This window comes from Lepisosteus oculatus, chromosome 19 (assembly GCF_040954835.1).
Source record: "Lepisosteus oculatus isolate fLepOcu1 chromosome 19, fLepOcu1.hap2, whole genome shotgun sequence".
NCBI lineage: Eukaryota > Metazoa > Chordata > Actinopteri > Semionotiformes > Lepisosteidae > Lepisosteus > Lepisosteus oculatus.
This window is the reverse complement of record NC_090714.1, coordinates 11,071,667-11,088,312: the sequence shown is the minus strand read 5'-3', so window position 1 is coordinate 11,088,312 and position 16,646 is coordinate 11,071,667. Positions and strand designations below refer to the sequence as shown.

Here is a 16,646-nt window from a genome sequence, read left to right as displayed (position 1 = left end):
CTTTTCTGTTTTCTCGACATAGATTTCAATATTCTTATCATTGTTATAGTCATGGGACTTTTGTGTTTTTTTCCTTCTGCTTTTTAGGAGTGGGTTGCCGTTGTAAGAAGGGGTGGGAGAAGAGGGTGTGAGGGGTTGCTTTGTTCTTATTTTTGATCGCCGTTTTTTTTTGCTTGCCAATTAAATCAAATATTCATATTAAAATATTTGACATCTGAAAAAGCAGTGTTATGCCATTCATTACGATTGTATTGCCCACTAAGGCAGGTAGGTACTGTAATATGCCGTACAGATTATACAAAGATCTGATTTTACTGGCGATACGCTGCACACTGGCTGCTTGTCTACAGCTGATCTGTGCTCTTCTCAGGCCAGAACGTCCGTCCGCTGAACAAGAAGGAGTACATCTTGGATATCGCCACAGAGGCGGAGCAGATTGACAGCAACTACACCTTCTGGTTCAGGAGGGTGATCTGGTGCCAGCCGCTGAAATTTGACAATGAGCTCTGCGTCACCATGCACTACAACCAGGTACAGTGCAGGCAGGCTAGGCCGCAGAAAGCCGGCGTCTTGTAAGAACATTTTTTGTGTGATTGCCCAAAAAAATGCCTGCGAGATCCACTTATAGGAAACTAAACCGCAGTTGTTCATTATTTTAAGAAGGTACAAAACTTTGTGTGGCTACGACTGCTTCTTGAAAACTTGTTTTGTTTTGTTTTAACGAACAGTTTTCAAGAAGCAGCTGTAAGAAAAAAGGTTTTATATTTACGACTTAAGTAATATCTGCATGAAGTCTGTGATAAATTGTAGAATACGTTAGGAGATTAGAGACAACCTTAGGGAGGTGTATTCCAGTTTCTTTCAGGTTCAGTGTGTTTGACTTTGGTGTTCATTCTTCTCTCAGGTCCTCCCAGACTATCTGAAGGCTTTGCTCAATGTTGTGCCTCAGGGGAAAGTCAGCGAGCAGCAGCTGCAACAGGTGTCCAAGCTGGCGGCCCTGCAGCACCGTGCCAAGGACAGCATCTACCTGCCCACTGTGTAGGTCTACAGGGCACCTAGCAGCCTCCACCTACTTGACTAGCCACTGCAGTATAGGCCTACAGCTGAGGATAGAGGTTTCTGGACCATGCATGTCAATGAATTTATGGAAACATGGACTAATTCTCCATGGCTTGAGTAACAGGGATGTGTAAACATGTGCTTAAAGGGTTGAGGACCATTGAGACACCCCAGGTCTGTGCTCTGTATCGCTATCGACCCAGAGAGATCTCGCTTCTGTCTTCCTCTGGAGACTCTGCCCATTCCATTGCAGGCCCGGCACAGCCTCTATCAGCCTGCAGTAACCTCAGTGTTTCCCCTTTCTCCTCTTGTCTGTGTCCCTGCACCTGTCAGCCGGGAGGTCCAGGACTACGTCCCAGCTCAGCTGTATGGGCAGCAGCGGCCGCAGCCCTGGCTCAACATGGTGACCCAGCACATGCAGCAGGTCCAGGCCTTGAGCCCCCACCAGGCCAGGGCGCAGTTCCTTGGTAAGACCGGAGTCATGGAGCAGGATTGCACAATTAGGCAACACGTTCCGGTTCACATCAAAGCCTGGAAGCAGCAGGTGATCTATACCTGTGTGCCCTGAAGTCATCCTACCCTTAAGGACCAGGGAGATTTGTTCAAGTATTCTAGTTGCTGTCCATGGTTTCTATAATGTGAATGTATCTGTCACTGTTGGGGAAGCTGCATTCTCACATGTCTATCTCACTTCTGTGTGGGGGGTGAGTTTAATCTCACTGCGGAGGTTTAAATGGACTCCTACCTCCTAGGCAGCTTTCCCACAGACCTGTCTTTTCCGCTGTGGCTGTACGTGACTGCTTGTCTTTGTTTCTGTGCGTACGGAGGTGACGTGGTGGCGTTTTACTTGTTCCCCCCAGGGCTGGTGAGCGCCTTCCCGATGTTTGGCTCCACCTTCTTCTACATCCAGAGCAGCAGCAACAGCTCCATCGTCGCTCCCTGCATCCTGGCCGTCAACCAGAATGGGCTCAACTTCATCAACAAGGACACTCATGTATGCCGTCACAATTTTTAATTTTGTTGTTCGGAGGGCTGTATGTCTAGCCAGTGGAGGTGGTGCCTGTGCATGCAGGTGTTAACACATCCATCGTGTACAATTCTGCACCCATTTTATGTGCATCAGACAATCTGAAATATAATGAACAACATGTACATAGTGAGAGTCATGCATTACACAAATGGAATAGATTCCAAGAACTGTCTTTTGTCTTTTAGCCCATATTACAGCCCATAGTTTTTCCTCTTGAAGTCTGGAGACACATTTCTGTTGGGAGACACACGATAAGATAAGATCACTTTATTAGCCATATACAATTTCTTGCATTAGGAATGTGTCTTTTCGCATACCCCAGCCTGCTCTTCGTGAGACACACAGACAGGGAGAGAAGCAGGGGGTCAGAGCGCAGGGTCAGCCATTTATCCAGCGCCCCTGGAGAAGCTGGGGTTAAGGGCCTTGCTCAGGGGCCCAACGGAGTAGGATTAATACACGAATATGGCTTCTCTCCATTTCCCCCATCCCCCATTATTTTCAGGAGCTGCTGATGAAGTTCCCCCTGAAGGAAGTGCAGTCCACTCGTACACAGAGGCCCACATCCGGCTCCAGCTTCCCCTATGTGGAGATCATGCTGGGAGATCTGATGTCGCAGCGCATCACCCAGCTGCAGCTTGAGCAGGTACGGGCAGGTGGTTTCTCTACGCAGTTGGGCAGTTGTCCGTGTTTCTGCATCCCAGCGTCTCTTCCAGCCACTCATCTGCAGGGGATTAGACTCATGCAAGGAAACCAATGCCACTCCAATCCAGCATTTCCAGGTCTCGTAAATGCTTAATTCAGAAGATTCAGGATTATTTTTAGATTCATGGACTGTGTCTAATATCTTCAAGAATACTGTTTCAATTTTTTTGGGTCAAATTCTTTGAAACAAGTTGACAAATAGAAAGGGATAGTATATTGAATACTTTGGCATTAACTCACCTGGCTAAGGAATGAAAGCTGTGACAATCCTCACTTACGTGGAATGAACCAGGGAGGCAGCTGCAAGGGTGAAGATGGGGTGGAGGGAGGCTAAGAAAGAGCATAGTTGTTTGTTTATATGTAAGACAGCATAGGTGCGAGATTAGAATTTGACCTCCTCCTGTATTTCTCTTTAACAACACCATAAATTAAGAACTGAATGTTTTGCACTGTGTTCTGTCCTAATTTCTTCTTTCCTTGGTTGATTTCTATTCTGTTGCCCACGGGAGGCAAAACCTGTATTTATACAGTATGTGCAGTTGTTCATTTCTCAGTTCAAATGCATTCACTCACTTTTTTCTACCGCCTTTCTTATGCTTTTCAGAGACATCTGCACCTGAAATCTCACCTCGATCAATGAAATCCTTACTATTTTTCATGCTCAACTGTAATGAGGCACTCTTTGCAGATATTGTTACTTTTTAGTTCCCCAAAATACAATAATTGTTGTTTTCTAGGTAGTGGAATCATGATCATGAATCATTAAGTGCTTGTGAGCAAAGTACCAGACAGTTTCTGGAATACATAATATCACACAATCGGCTCTTAAAAGGATTGTCTTTATTTTATGCATTTAAGAGAACTTTGTATTTTCTTGTACAGTATACAGTATGCATGATTAATAACTGGAACTGTTATTTTATCAGAATGATAAAATTACACTGGAAAGATAGCCAAGCCCTATCCAACAGGACATAGCACATAATTGTAGACGATGTATTTCAAGACAAATGTCAGCCAAGCATTTAAATCGGCAACTGCAGAGACGTATTCTATTTCGGCCAGCAGGGGGCAGCATTGTATGTAGGTTTGTGAGAACTATAAGACCAGGTTTAACCATGCACAGAAGCAGCTCTGGTTTGGTCCTCGTGTCATTCCAGTTTCCTTGTGTGTGTGTTTCCTGCAGGGACTGGAGTTGTGTCGCGTCATTGCCATGCACATGGAGAATCTCCTGTCGGCCCGGGAGAAACGGCTGACTCTGCCCCCCAGCGAAATCACTCTCCTCTGACCCAGCAACCCCCTTCCTGATTTAGAATGCACATGGGTTTTACATCATGCATCATCAGACAAAAATGCTGGATTTCAGCTACCTCTGTTTTCTTAAACTGCTTTTAAGTGTTTAAAACAAGTTATCTATTAATTTCACTATTTATCTGAGTAATCATTTATTTTTACTGCAAAGGAACAAGTAATAGGTTTATTCCATGCTGAAAAAAAGAAGAAAGAGAACACAACGTTTCGGCCGTGGAGCCTTCTTCAGGTGTGAGTTCTTCTTTTTTTCAGCATGGAATAAACCTATTACTTGTTCCTTTGCAGCCTACGCATGCTGACGCAGCTACCCACCTGAACTACTATCATTTATTTTTACTGAATGTTTCTTCACAAATGCATAACCCACCCTAACGTAATCCAAATGTATACTGCATACCTCTCTAGATTTTAACTTAAATGTTCTGAAAGAAGAAATTCCTTCTTTCATATTTATTCGTTTTCTTTCTGCGTTATCTTTTTGTACGTCCACTTGCCTTACAGATTTTTGTACTATAAATTTATATTTTCAAAGTGACAGTGCAATAGGTGTCTTGTTTTAAGTCAACTGGTGTCTAACGCGCTCTATTCTGATTGTTCTTGCTGCCTGAAAAACAAACAAACATTTGTACTTCACTGCAATATTGACGCCTTTCTCTGTGAACACTCTGCCCTCATCTCATAAGAAATAATTTGAAGCAATATTTTTGTAAAAACATTAAACGTTTCTACAGATCTGTTTCTGAAATCTAGCCTTTTTACTTAAAATGTTTTCATTGTGGGATAAAATTACACTTAATGTTCTTTTTGAATGGAAGTCTAATCTGGGGTTTATGTATCTGAAGACTGAAAACACACATAGGCTTCTCAGACTTGAACTTCTTTCCTGACTTGTTCTTCGTTTGATTTCAGTAAAGAACATTATGAAGGAACACTTGTTCCTTTGGGGACCTTTTGCTTTCTAGAAGAGGGCTTAACAATTCTCTTTCACCTTGTTACAAGGTGGCGCGAGTCTTCTTGGTAGCTGAATGTGACTTTGTGACCTTTTTACCCTCAAGAACTATAAAGGTTGCTTAACTTCTCTTTTGCAAACCCTATGCAAATGCCTAACATTTGGAATTGGTGTTTCCTGTACTCCCGTGTACGTATTCCCACCCATCACTTTCTCTCCCTTTTTTTACACTAGTTGCCATGTTACCAAATATTTGATGTGGAATCTGAAATCTATTGCTTCACTTGTTTTTCAGTCCCTCCCAGCTAGTCGGCTCTGCCATGTCCTCGCCCCTCTGTTTGGCTGAAAATCTGGAGCTCAGAAACTGTGTAGGGCCCTGAACGTCATGTCTGCAGGCGTCTGCACACAACCTTCTGATGGAGGAAAAATGACACTGACGCTATTTATAATGTCAGCATTTCCCAGCAGTTATCAGCAAGGAGGAAGTCCACTTTGGAGCTAAAAACTGTTTGGCCTATATATATATATTTATGAAAATCCTAAGATAAAAGAAAATATATTCTATAAAAAACATTTTTTATTCGAAATAAGTTTTCACCTAACAAGAAAACCACTGAGAAACATAAGAATGGTAGCAAATGAGGATTAAAGTTGCCTTCTGATTTTTGGTATCTTATTATGTGAAGACAGCATCCACTGATTTTATGAAAGATCCTACGGAGCTGCCTTCCAAATGAGCCTGTTTAGCCTGCTCTCGACATCCTTGAAAAATCAAATCAAATCAAATCGAATCAAAGTTTATTTATCAAGGATTGTCAAGGATAATGCTTGTCTTATTATCCTTGACAAGCAATGGTTGCACATTTTGGTTTTTTGAAACAATTTTCAGTATAATAAATTGGACAACTAGGGACAAGTGCCCTCATGGTCCGAAATATGCAGTTACCGTCACCAAAAAACAATCTATAATCACTCAAAACATAATCTGCATAATTCCCCCAAATTAAGAATGTTCGTAACTTAAAAATGACTTAATCAGCCTTGTAAGTTATACCATGTTACTGCTGCTTCCATGTCCTGAGTAGAAGCCGTGCAATGTCATATGTAGTGCAGATCTATGTAATGCCATTTACTGTTTGACTTAATGCCTACAGGAGGCAAATGGTTTTAAATGGGGCACATGCTGTAGGTGCCAGCAGCCAGCGGCCATGACTCAGCTGATTTCGTGTCTAAAAGCAGAGAGGGACAGAAATATACAGCCAGCTGTGTGTAGTCACTCAGTGTCTGGGCTACACAGATCACATCACCCTTAGGAACTCCGCAGGTTCACTTTCTCAGGTGAAAACTAGAAAAGCAACCGATGTCCTACAGTACACTCTTCTGCTCATTTTAACTGGACTCATCTATTTTCTATCCGACAAGTAAACCTGCAGAGCTCTTTGGAACGTAATTTATTTATTTAGAACCCACTGTCAGAGAAATAAAATGACTGCTGAAGACCTTTAAAACTTGTTTAATGTGAAGAGTTGAACACGAAGGCCTGAACAACAGAAAGACAAGGTCACATCTCAAAGACAGGGCTGGTATCGGCACAACAGTGAGTGAATGATTAATTAGGATGCAAACACACATAACATAATTCACCTAAAACCAATGATCTGTGAATATGTAATTCAGAAAAGCATTGCTTCACGTTTTACATCCCATATAATTATACTATATTTACATTCACACTCCATTTTTAAGCACACAGTACAAGAGACACCTCTACATTTCGCTCCAGAAATTAACTTTAGACTCCTAGTTTCTTCCATTTCCTGTCAGGCTTTTACTCAGTGTTAAGACTAAAGATGATTGAAAACTGGTGGATAAAAATTGTAATAAAAATGAATCATAGTAAAATACCGATTTTTATTGTTGCACATCTACCAAAAAAAACTATCGCTTTAGGAATTGAATGGGTTCCAGCCAACATTTGTCGGTGGACACTGGAAAAAGCGCCGATTGGGACTAATTCAAATAGCGAATTTGTGTGGGATTATAGGAAGGATTTCCACTCCTATAGGGTAAGGGTCTCTTACCTCTATCCCCAGTAGGCTTTAACCACAAAGGGATTGATTTACTAGAACTGGAGCACTTTAAACATGGCATGTAGTAATAGGAAAATGAAAAATTTGGAAAGTCCCAAGGAAAATCACTTTTGTCCGCCGCTCCAGAAACCTTACAGTATCAGTGTTTGTCCCTTTACCGAACAGGTCGCATACGCTCCCTGTGCTACATCGGCTTATTTCTGACAAATGAAAGCAAAAACATTTTCTTTCGCTACGTCATATAATCTATCCACCTTTTATTTTTAATCAACTAAATAGAAAAAGTGCAATGCAGATTAATAGCATTTATCTGTCCCAAGGAATAAAAGCATACTCGACTGCATGTTCGTGGGAAAAAAATGATAGCTAGCCGCGTTCTATAAATTGCAGTTTCCACTTCGCAGCAGCACTGTAAAAATGAACAGACCCAGTTTTCTAAAATAAAACGGTTTATTTAGCCAGCGTACACGCATGGCAATGAGGCTCTCCTGTCGGCCCTGAGAAACGCTGCTCCGGTCACGTATTTTCCTCACAGCCAGGGCTGCCCAACGGCTGCCCAACGAAACCGCAGCAATACCGTCCACCACCGATCTTTATCGGGAGCTCTCCTGACCGTTTAGTCACTTTTATTCTATCGCCTCATAGCATGTGACAAGGAAGTCCCGGTGATGTTATACGATACAGAAACTAATGGTTTTGGGGGGGACTAAAATAATAATTTCCGAAGAAACATTTGAGGATAGGCGCCTAGTGAGGCAGCTCAACCGCTCAAGACCCCAAGAATTTCTTAGTCCACCACACTTGATGGATTGAAATAATTAGCATACTATTTGAGTGGCATTTTTATTAGCCAATAGGCGTGTGTAGAATGGTTCGGCACGCGCGGGGCTGTGTAAAATAAGCCAATCGCAGTAACGCAAGGGGTGGGAGGTGGGGGGTGATGGGTTTGTCTGTGATGTCTCGAGGATACTGGAGTCTCGGCTGAGGAAAGCCAGTGAACTGAGAGGAAGGGATGGATGTCTGAGGGAAGGTGGTAGCGTTGTAAATCAGCCGCAAAAATATATAGCCTGTGACTGAAGACAGCCGGTATCCCCCTGACTCGGAGTGGAATGGGGAGGTTTTGTTCAGGTGTTTGAGGACTCGTTTTAGCGGTTGCTATGGATGAGCAAAAAAGCGTAGATTGGTTTCTGTGAGCACGCGCGGAATGGGGAGCATGCGCGCTGAGCCCGACTGGGTTACACGTTTATTTTTTTTCGCCTTGTTTTTATGTAAAGCGTTGACGAGTAAGAAGAGGATATTGTGAAAAAAAAAAGAGAAATAGCTGGTTCTCCTAAAACATCTGACCTCTCTGGATCGGTCACTGTGTCTACGGGGCGATAACAGTCGAGACCTCCGGCACGCAACAGCAGTCAAGATTAGGACGTCAATGTAGTTTGCGAAAAGAGCAATTGGACTTGTTACATTTTATTGACGTTTTCCCCGGTGTTCTTCTGGGGGGGAAACAAGTAAAATCTACGATTCGCAGGTTTCCGTTTTTGCTCTCGACTACCTAGATCAAAATACGTCTCGTTGAGAAGGCTCTCTTACTGAGGGTGTCGTGTCGTTAAAAATTGAACTAATTCAGAGTGACAGTTCAAGTGCGCGATTCTCCCGACTGAGTTGTTCTCTGTGTTTGCAGTCCTAGGGAGAGCACTGACTTGAGGGGATATCGACCACAGGGCACAAAACGACAGATCTTGGCTGTAGGACACCGCAGGGAAGCCCAGGTGGCGCGTCACGGTATCCCGATTAGGTCCTCGCAGAGGTCTGTGAAATATGGGGGCTAAATGCCGTTTTTATGAGCGCCCCGTTTAGTCTAAAAAATGGCAAGTGGGTACACCGACCTGCGGGAGAAGCTCAAGTCCATGACTCCCCACAGGGACAATTACGGGAACCGAGTTGCGGATCACAGCAATGGGCGAAAGCGCAAGTACCACGACTCGGAGGAGGACTACAGCGACTACGAGGACCAGCGAGAGGTGGAGGCTCAGAAGGTGAAGACGGGCATCCGGCAAGTGAGCATCTTCAGCTCGGAGGAGTGCTCCCGCATCGAGGCCAAGATCGACGAGGTCGTGTCCAAGGGAGAGAAGGGTCTGTACCGGGAGCACACGGTGGACCGGGCGCCCCTGCGCAACAAGTATTTCTTCGGGGAGGGCTACACCTACGGCTCCCAGCTGGAGAGGAGGGGCCCGGGGCAGGAGCGGCTGTACTCCAAGGGGGAGGTGGACGAGATCCCCAGCTGGGTCCACGAACTGGTTATAAAGAAGCTGGTGGCCAACCGGGTCATACCCGACGGCTTCGTCAACAGCGCCGTCATCAACGACTACCAGCCCGGAGGCTGCATCGTCTCCCACGTCGACCCGATCCACATCTTCGAGAGGCCCATCGTGTCGGTGTCGTTCTTCAGCGACTCGGCGCTGTGCTTCGGCTGCAAGTTTCAGTTCAAGCCCATCCGTGTGTCGGAGCCGGTGCTGTTCCTGCCGGTGAGGCGAGGAAGCGTCACTGTCCTCAGGTATGCTCTCAGCGCCTTTCACTGTAGCTGTCCTACGTTGTGGGACGATTTGCTTGATCAGGATGAGTTTATATGATTATTGAATGCTGTATGGGTGTAGATCTGCCTTTCGAGGTGGTTTCGTGTTTTGAATAGAATGCCCTCTTTCTGTGTAATTAGGAGATGAGTTTTTTTCACACGTGCAGGTAGTGGACAGAAAATGGGAACATCTGGGTAACTGAGGGGCAAAGCAAGGGTTTCCACACAGGAGCCAAGCATTAATTAAGCAAATCACATGACCCCATCCTGGCTGCAATGTTTAAAAACGATGGACAGTCCCGGTTGTCTATGATTATGGCTAACATAGCTACAAGAGCAGTCACAGTGAGGAGCAGGGATTGCTTTCCCTCAGATTTCCATGCTGACATCATCAGCGGGAGAAAGGGCATTCTCCTGGATCGTGATGTCCAGGAACGAAGTCGACTTGCAAGGCAAAACAGACCAGCCGCTGCCGATCTGTTGGCTGAAAAGTTCAACCTGCGGAGCAAGCGGTCAGGTTTGTCGAAACCAGTCTGCCAAGAGCGAGGAACCCGGGTCTGGCTGCAGTGCACAAACTGCTCATCACACCTGGCACTTCACCTCTGCGAGTCCAGTGGTGCAAAGAGCACAGGCAGTGGACTATTGAGCGGGGGAGAACTGTGATAAGGTCAGGTGAATCATCCTTCACCATGCTCTGGACAAACAGACAAGTTTACGTGCGGTGCCTCCTAAGCAGCTCTGCAGCCCTGAGTTGCGTGGTTCAGCAGTGAAGGGTACTGGCAGTTCTGTAATGTTGCTGGACACATTGTCCTGGCCTGGATTGCATGCACTCATTCCGTTAGAAACCAAAGTCTGTGCTAGTCTCTACTTAATGGTGCTGAGTGATGATCTTCACCCCGTGTTGCAGCATTTCTTTCCTGCCGGCTGGGGTGTCTTTTGGGGGAGACAAAGCCCCCATTTGCAGAGCACGTGAGGTGTCCCAGTGGCACTGACGTTCTCACAGGTCCTGGCCTTCTCAGTCACCAGATCTGGCCACACTCAGGCATTTCTTGGGTATTCAGAATATTCGGAACGATGCATGACACAGCGTTTTCCACCTCCCATTCAGCCAGGCGTGAGTTTATTGACTTTGTCATGGAAGAATGGTGCCACCTCCTGCAGAATTTCAGGCGATTCTAAGCTGTATGCTACAGCATATACACCCCACACAGGCACAGAGGGTTGACTTTCTGTAAGTGTTTCCATTTTTTTCTGTCCACAACCTGTAAGTTTTACAAAGAAGCACCTTTTTCTTTAGTTCAGGTGGGTAGCTGTGTCAGCATGCGTAGGCTGCAAAGGAACAATAGGTTTATTCCATGCTGAAAGAAAACACTATTTCAGCTGTGGAGCCTTACACCCGAAGAAAGCTCCACAGCCAAAACATTGTGTTTTCTTTCTTCTCTTTTCAGCATGGAATAAACCTATTACTTGTACCTTTTTCTTTATACCAGATGTGTATTTAGTTTTTAAGGTATGTTTTTAAGTAAGCTGGGCTAAAGAGCAATGCTTTCTCACCCTGGCTCTGGAGGTGGGGGGCACTGTGTCACAGAGCTCTGTATCTGTACTTTTAAATGATCACATGATCTGCTTGCTTGTTTAGACTTCCTAACATGTTTCTCTGCACACAGTCCTTAGGCTAAAAACAAATCTTACTTTAAAGCTGCTGTATTCAAAATACGGAACTTTATGAAGTGTGTCTTCAACTTGCTCACACTTAATTCTGTCAAGAGTGCTTAAGAGGTGATGGTTGATGATGAATTGAGACAGGTGGAAATGACAGTGTATCAAACACTCCCCAAAGTGTGCTTTTTTCCCCCTTTACAGAGGCTCAATTGGTTACATTTCACACAGTGTACCTGAATGAGGGCAGTTCTGAAACTCAGAAATTGGTCAGGCTTCATACCAATTGCAAATCTAATTGGAGTTTTTCAGAGCTGAAAATACGTTTACAAATCTGCTCCCCATAGAAAACTAAAATCAATGAGGCTGCGAATAAGAACTTGGCTGAAGGAAAAACTAAAAGTCACAGTGCTCTCCCAGGACTAGGTTTGGGAACCAATAATCTCATTATCCAGCCACACTTCCTACTATTTGTATTGTCATTACAGGTTTAAGACATTTCATCTTGAACTATAGCATCCACCTCCCATTCTTTCAGAAAAAATTTAGCAGTCAGTTCAATATTTATTTGGCTGATGCTTTTATCCAAAGTGATAACATTTGTATGCATTTATATTGGAACAAAATGAGAGAAGTACTTTTCTCAGTGGTGCAATGGCTGTGCCCCTCCCCCATGAATTTGACTCCACAACTCTCCAGTTATATGTTCAGAGCCCTAAGCATTACTCCATACCATCATGCCAATATTTTACAAAGCATGGTCTATTCATAGTATACAGAATCTCCTATTTAATTCTGTAAATCACGAAGTTCTAAACTTTCCTTTTGGTTAGTATTTTAATATAGTTAAGTACATTTTTTTTCTGCCTCCCTAATACTTGGGTTAAGACTTTCTCCTTAATCCTGATCAGATTTTTTTGCTGAAGCTTCTGTATGCGTTGTGATGTGTATACACAGTGATGTGTATTCCAAATCAACCCATGAGTTCAACAAAAATACACGACTTGTTTTATCCTGGACGGTTGTGTGAAGTACAGATTGATGGATTTAAGCAGTGTACAATGAAAGTAGCGAGTCCTGTAATCCCGGTTAGTCTCAAACTTTCAAAGACTATCGTTTAACTGAAAACATTAGTGAGTCTTGATGCCTATTAGAGCTTTTCTTTTATAGAGAACGAATCATGTCTTCTGAAAACGCAGCCGGGTTTATGAGCTGCTGCTCGGAGGTGAAGAATGTAATGATGAATCAGATTGTGCACATTTTCATCTGCAGTTTAACTTTGTTCACTGAAGTCAGCGAGGCCACAAAGGAATTTGTTCTACTGCTGCACTGGCATTTTTTTCTGATTAACAAGAGGAATCGCCAGTTATTAATCAGCTCAGCTTATGACTTTGACCTTCATACCTATGTGGGTGAAATGGGGAAGACCTACATGTCCCCAGGAACATGTGCTGTCGAGCCATCTGCTTCCTTTCCGAAAGGCGTGCCTTGCAGCGTCCGTGGCAGAGCCGAGCTCTGGCAGGAGGACAGGCGCTGCCCACCTCCATAGCGCTGCAAGCCCTAGCTGTCTTGTTTCCAGTGCCCGCTGGAGATAACCTGGCCTGTCAAAACCCGGTTGTTTGAGTGCAGCCCCCGGGAGAATTTCTAGTGACGTATTGTAGCCCACATTCAAAACCGGGATTTCTCACAGCTCTAAGCAGTGACTCCCAGCATTGTGCCACACTTAAAGGAGTACTTGTTAATAAAATACCTGTTTATTGTCTTTTAAACATCAGTGTTTCACGATATTGCCTTTCAAGATTCCTATACTAGTAATGAGATTCGAAACCTGAGTTTGAATTTCTAAGTGATAAGATTGAAATTCAGGCATGGGAGAGCTTCACTCCTCCAAGCATTTAACATAGAGGGGGTGGACAAAATAATGGAAACACCACATGAAAAGGGGGTTTAACTTTGAAGTAACTAAATCACAATTACAAATGCAGCTGCAAAGGTGAGTCATATCAGTTTGATTGCCAATTAGCAGCATGTGTCAGCTCTAAAGGAGGTCTGACAATTAGCACTTTGATATGTGAGTTTTCAAAGCAACCTGAGGCAACTAACAGGGTCCTGAAGAGGCCATATAGTCGGTACCCAACTTGCAGGTGCATCGGTCACAAAAACTGCAAATTAATTGAATGTGTTAAGTGGGACAGTCTCAGAAATAATGACAGCATATGCCAAACATGGACAAACTGCATCAGCAAAGTGAAACAGTGGTTGCAAGTCGAAGCGCACCGACAGGGATAGACGGACACTTCACAGGATAGTTGCTAAATGTCATAAAAGTACAGCCTCAAAAATTACCACAGAATTGAATCGGCACCTCTGTGACCCAGTCTCAACAAAAACTGTACATCATGAGCTTCATAAATCTGGAATTTATGGCAGGGAAATTGCTTGTATCCAAGGCCAACACACAAAGATGCATAACCTGGTGTAAGGAGCACAAAACCTGGACTCCTGAGCAATGGAAAAAGTAATATGGTCTGATGAGTCATCTTTTACCCCATTTCCTACATCCAGATGGGTTTACGTTTGGAGTCAAAGGATGCCTTCGACCCACAATGTGTGTTGCCAACTGTTAAACATGGTGGGGGATCCGTAATGGTATAGGCAGCCATCCCGTGGGAGTCATTAGATCTGCTGATTGCTCTGCATGGTCTTATAACAGCCAAGGAACATGAGGCCATTTTACAGGACCAGGTGCACCCTATGGTGCAAATACTGTTCCCTCATGATGTTCCCATATTCCAAGATGATAATGCCCCCATACACTGCTAAACAAACTCAAGAATAGTTTCATGAACACCAGTATGAATTCAAATGCCTTCCATAGCCTCCCCAGTCACCAGATCTAAACTTCATTGAACCTTTATGGGAAGTTCTGGAGCACAGAGTGCAAAGTACATTTCCGCCTCCTTCATCCCTCAAAGAACTGGAGGCTGTTCTTCTTGAAGAATGGTGCAGTGTCCCACCACACACAGTTCAGGACTTGTATGACAGCAGTCCAAGAAGGACTGAAGCTGTTCTGAAGGCAAAGGGTGGCCCTACCCTTTAATAGGTCCTTGATATTAATATATTACTAAGTGTTTCCGTTATTTTGTCCACCCCCTGTATTTCAGTTGTTTTAAGTCTCTAGGCACCGTCTGTATGCTAAAATGAAATGTTTTCCATGTCTGAGAAGGGGCTGTGTGAGAGGCTAACAGTGCTTAACCTCCGTTTATTCCCTCCACTCATGCATGCCTGCTTTCTTTGCAGTGGTTACGCAGCAGATGAAATTACTCACTGTATTCGACCTCAGGATATCAAGGAAAGAAGAGCTGTCATCATACTACGAAAGTAAGGAGACTACCAAGCAATTAATTGTATAACATATGAGGGAATCCTGATGTGGTTACACTAAGTGCATCACTGTTCAAAAAGAGGGCCATGAAAATTGTTTTTGAGGGTATTCATGTGAACGGAAAGCAGACAAGTGAAGCGTCTGTGCCAGATAGGCAGGTTGTTATGCCTTTAAAAAGTGTGAATCACTGGTGGTGTTGTAACTAATTTTAGATTTTCCATGATATACCTATATCTTAACTTGTGACATATCTCATGTACTTTCTTTTGACACATGTACTTTCTTTTGACACGTTTATAAAAACTGCCACAGAAAGTATATTCAGAAATCTTAGGAACCTCCCTGCTTAATACCAACAAGATTTATAACCGTATGTGTGGCAGAATAATTGTCTACTTTTTCTGTTTAGCATAGTTGAGAACCTGGAGCGGAACATGACAGCCTTTGTAATAAACATCTCTTTTTTTTTTAACAGAACAAGGCCTGATGCACCGCGATTGGAAACCAAGTCATTAACGCCTGCCATTCTTCCCGTTTCCCCTCCTGAGCGGCAGCAGATCCTGAAACCAAAGCGGTCTCATCGGAAGGCAGACCCCGATGCGGCTCACAGGTGTTAACACCCTTCTGTGTTCTCTGTGCAAGTCCTTAGGCCCTGTGTCACCCTCTGATTGCATCAAACACCTCTATACAGAGTAAACAGTTTGTGGAGTTCTGTGCCTCTGGCCTTTAGACAGTGCAATTGATGTCTGCAAAAAATCTTGAATGCAGCCTCCTCAGAAATATAGTACACTCTATGTGCATGTATTTTCATCAATTTCCCTTGTAATTCAGACATCACATATGAGTTTGTAATAGACCCTCCAGAGCATGTACCTTCTGGGCTTGATAATTGCTTCCTTGTTTCGCTGTTTGCTTTCTGTGCTGCAGTGAAGAAAACGCTATTATCCTGCCATGGCTGTGGGTTGCATTTTCTTGAGTCTGCCATGTTCCGTGACTCAGGCAGACGTCCATAAAACTCCCCATTTGTTTTTTTTGCAGGCCACGCATACTGGAAATGGATAAAGAAGAAAACAGACGCTCAGTTATATTACCGAGACACAGGCGAAGGAGTGGTTTTAGTTCAGAGAACTTCTGGAGAAGATCCCACGAGGCGGCAGGCAGCAGCGATGAGCCTGACGATCATGCGAGCTCAGCAAGAAAAGTTAAAATGAGACGACACTGAGGGAGGAGATCCAGCCAGGATGCGACTGCGACCCCGATATAGCTAGCTCTTCAATGCGAGGCGTACTGAAATCATCCGTCTGCATGCAGATTTAGAAGTAGTCGGTTTGCATATCAGCTGCAAAGTGGGCCACTAAGTTGTTTGCTGGTTCTAATTTAAGCAGGGAGAAATAAGAACTTGAGTACCACAAGAAACGTTAAATTATTTTCATTGCAGTGGCCAGTAACTGAGAAGCTACTATTAAACTCTTCGGCAAGCTCAATCCCTGTAGCTGTGTGACAGCTCCCTGCATTAGTCTGTTTCATAGACGGTGCTTCTTATCAGTGGCCCTGATCAGATCTATGAGTATGATAATATAACAAGGAGTACCTGCATGTCTGCTTTCACTTTTTCAAAGGTCCTTGTCCAAATCGTTTTGGAGTTGTGAGGTTCTAAATGAGATGGGAGATGGAAGTCATTATCCATTTAATTTTGCAACCGTTTCAATTAAATGCCCTTTTCGTTTAGGTGCTCAATGATTTAGTAGAAAAATAAAATGTTTACGTATTAGGAAGTGCTTTTCGAGAGTATATGTTTTTAAAAGACAAAAAACGTAGTGACATTTCAATCAATTTATGAAAAAATACAGTTCAAGGGGCTCTTGTTTGTTACACGTTAATTTATACGTGTT

General features: G+C 43.8%; 2 protein-coding genes across 2 annotated transcripts in view; both read left to right on the top strand.

The window, feature by feature from the left end:
- myo15aa (myosin XVAa) overlaps positions 1-4,834 on the top strand; it is a 65,596-nt gene extending 60,762 nt beyond the window's left edge. The window contains exons 59-64 of the mRNA XM_069180951.1: positions 371-531; positions 905-1,038; positions 1,393-1,526; positions 1,920-2,053; positions 2,592-2,732; positions 3,978-4,834. Of these exons, the coding sequence (XP_069037052.1) occupies positions 371-531; positions 905-1,038; positions 1,393-1,526; positions 1,920-2,053; positions 2,592-2,732; positions 3,978-4,079 (806 nt within the window). The 3' untranslated portion in view covers positions 4,080-4,834. The remainder of the gene's footprint in view (positions 1-370; positions 532-904; positions 1,039-1,392; positions 1,527-1,919; positions 2,054-2,591; positions 2,733-3,977) is intronic.
- A 3,248-nt stretch (positions 4,835-8,082) lies between these two features.
- alkbh5 (alkB homolog 5, RNA demethylase) lies at positions 8,083-16,271 on the top strand. The gene is made up of 4 exons (XM_006637130.3): positions 8,083-9,692; positions 14,670-14,750; positions 15,230-15,364; positions 15,793-16,271. The coding sequence occupies exons 1-4, from the start codon at positions 9,004-9,006 to the stop codon at positions 15,974-15,976; spliced, it is 1,089 nt and encodes a 362-aa protein (XP_006637193.1). The 5' UTR covers positions 8,083-9,003; the 3' UTR covers positions 15,977-16,271.
- Positions 16,272-16,646: the final 375 nt, after the last annotated feature.

Excerpts from the sequence above, each read along its gene's own strand:
- alkbh5 (XM_006637130.3), top strand. The coding sequence starts at position 9,004 with ATGGCAAGTGGGTACACCGACCTGCGGGAGAAGCTCAAGTCCATGACT. Across the intron at positions 14,751-15,229 it reads GCTGTCATCATACTACGAAA|AACAAGGCCTGATGCACCGC; the intron begins GTAAGGAGACTA and ends TTTTTTTAACAG. Across the intron at positions 15,365-15,792 it reads GACCCCGATGCGGCTCACAG|GCCACGCATACTGGAAATGG; the intron begins GTGTTAACACCC and ends TTTTTTTTGCAG.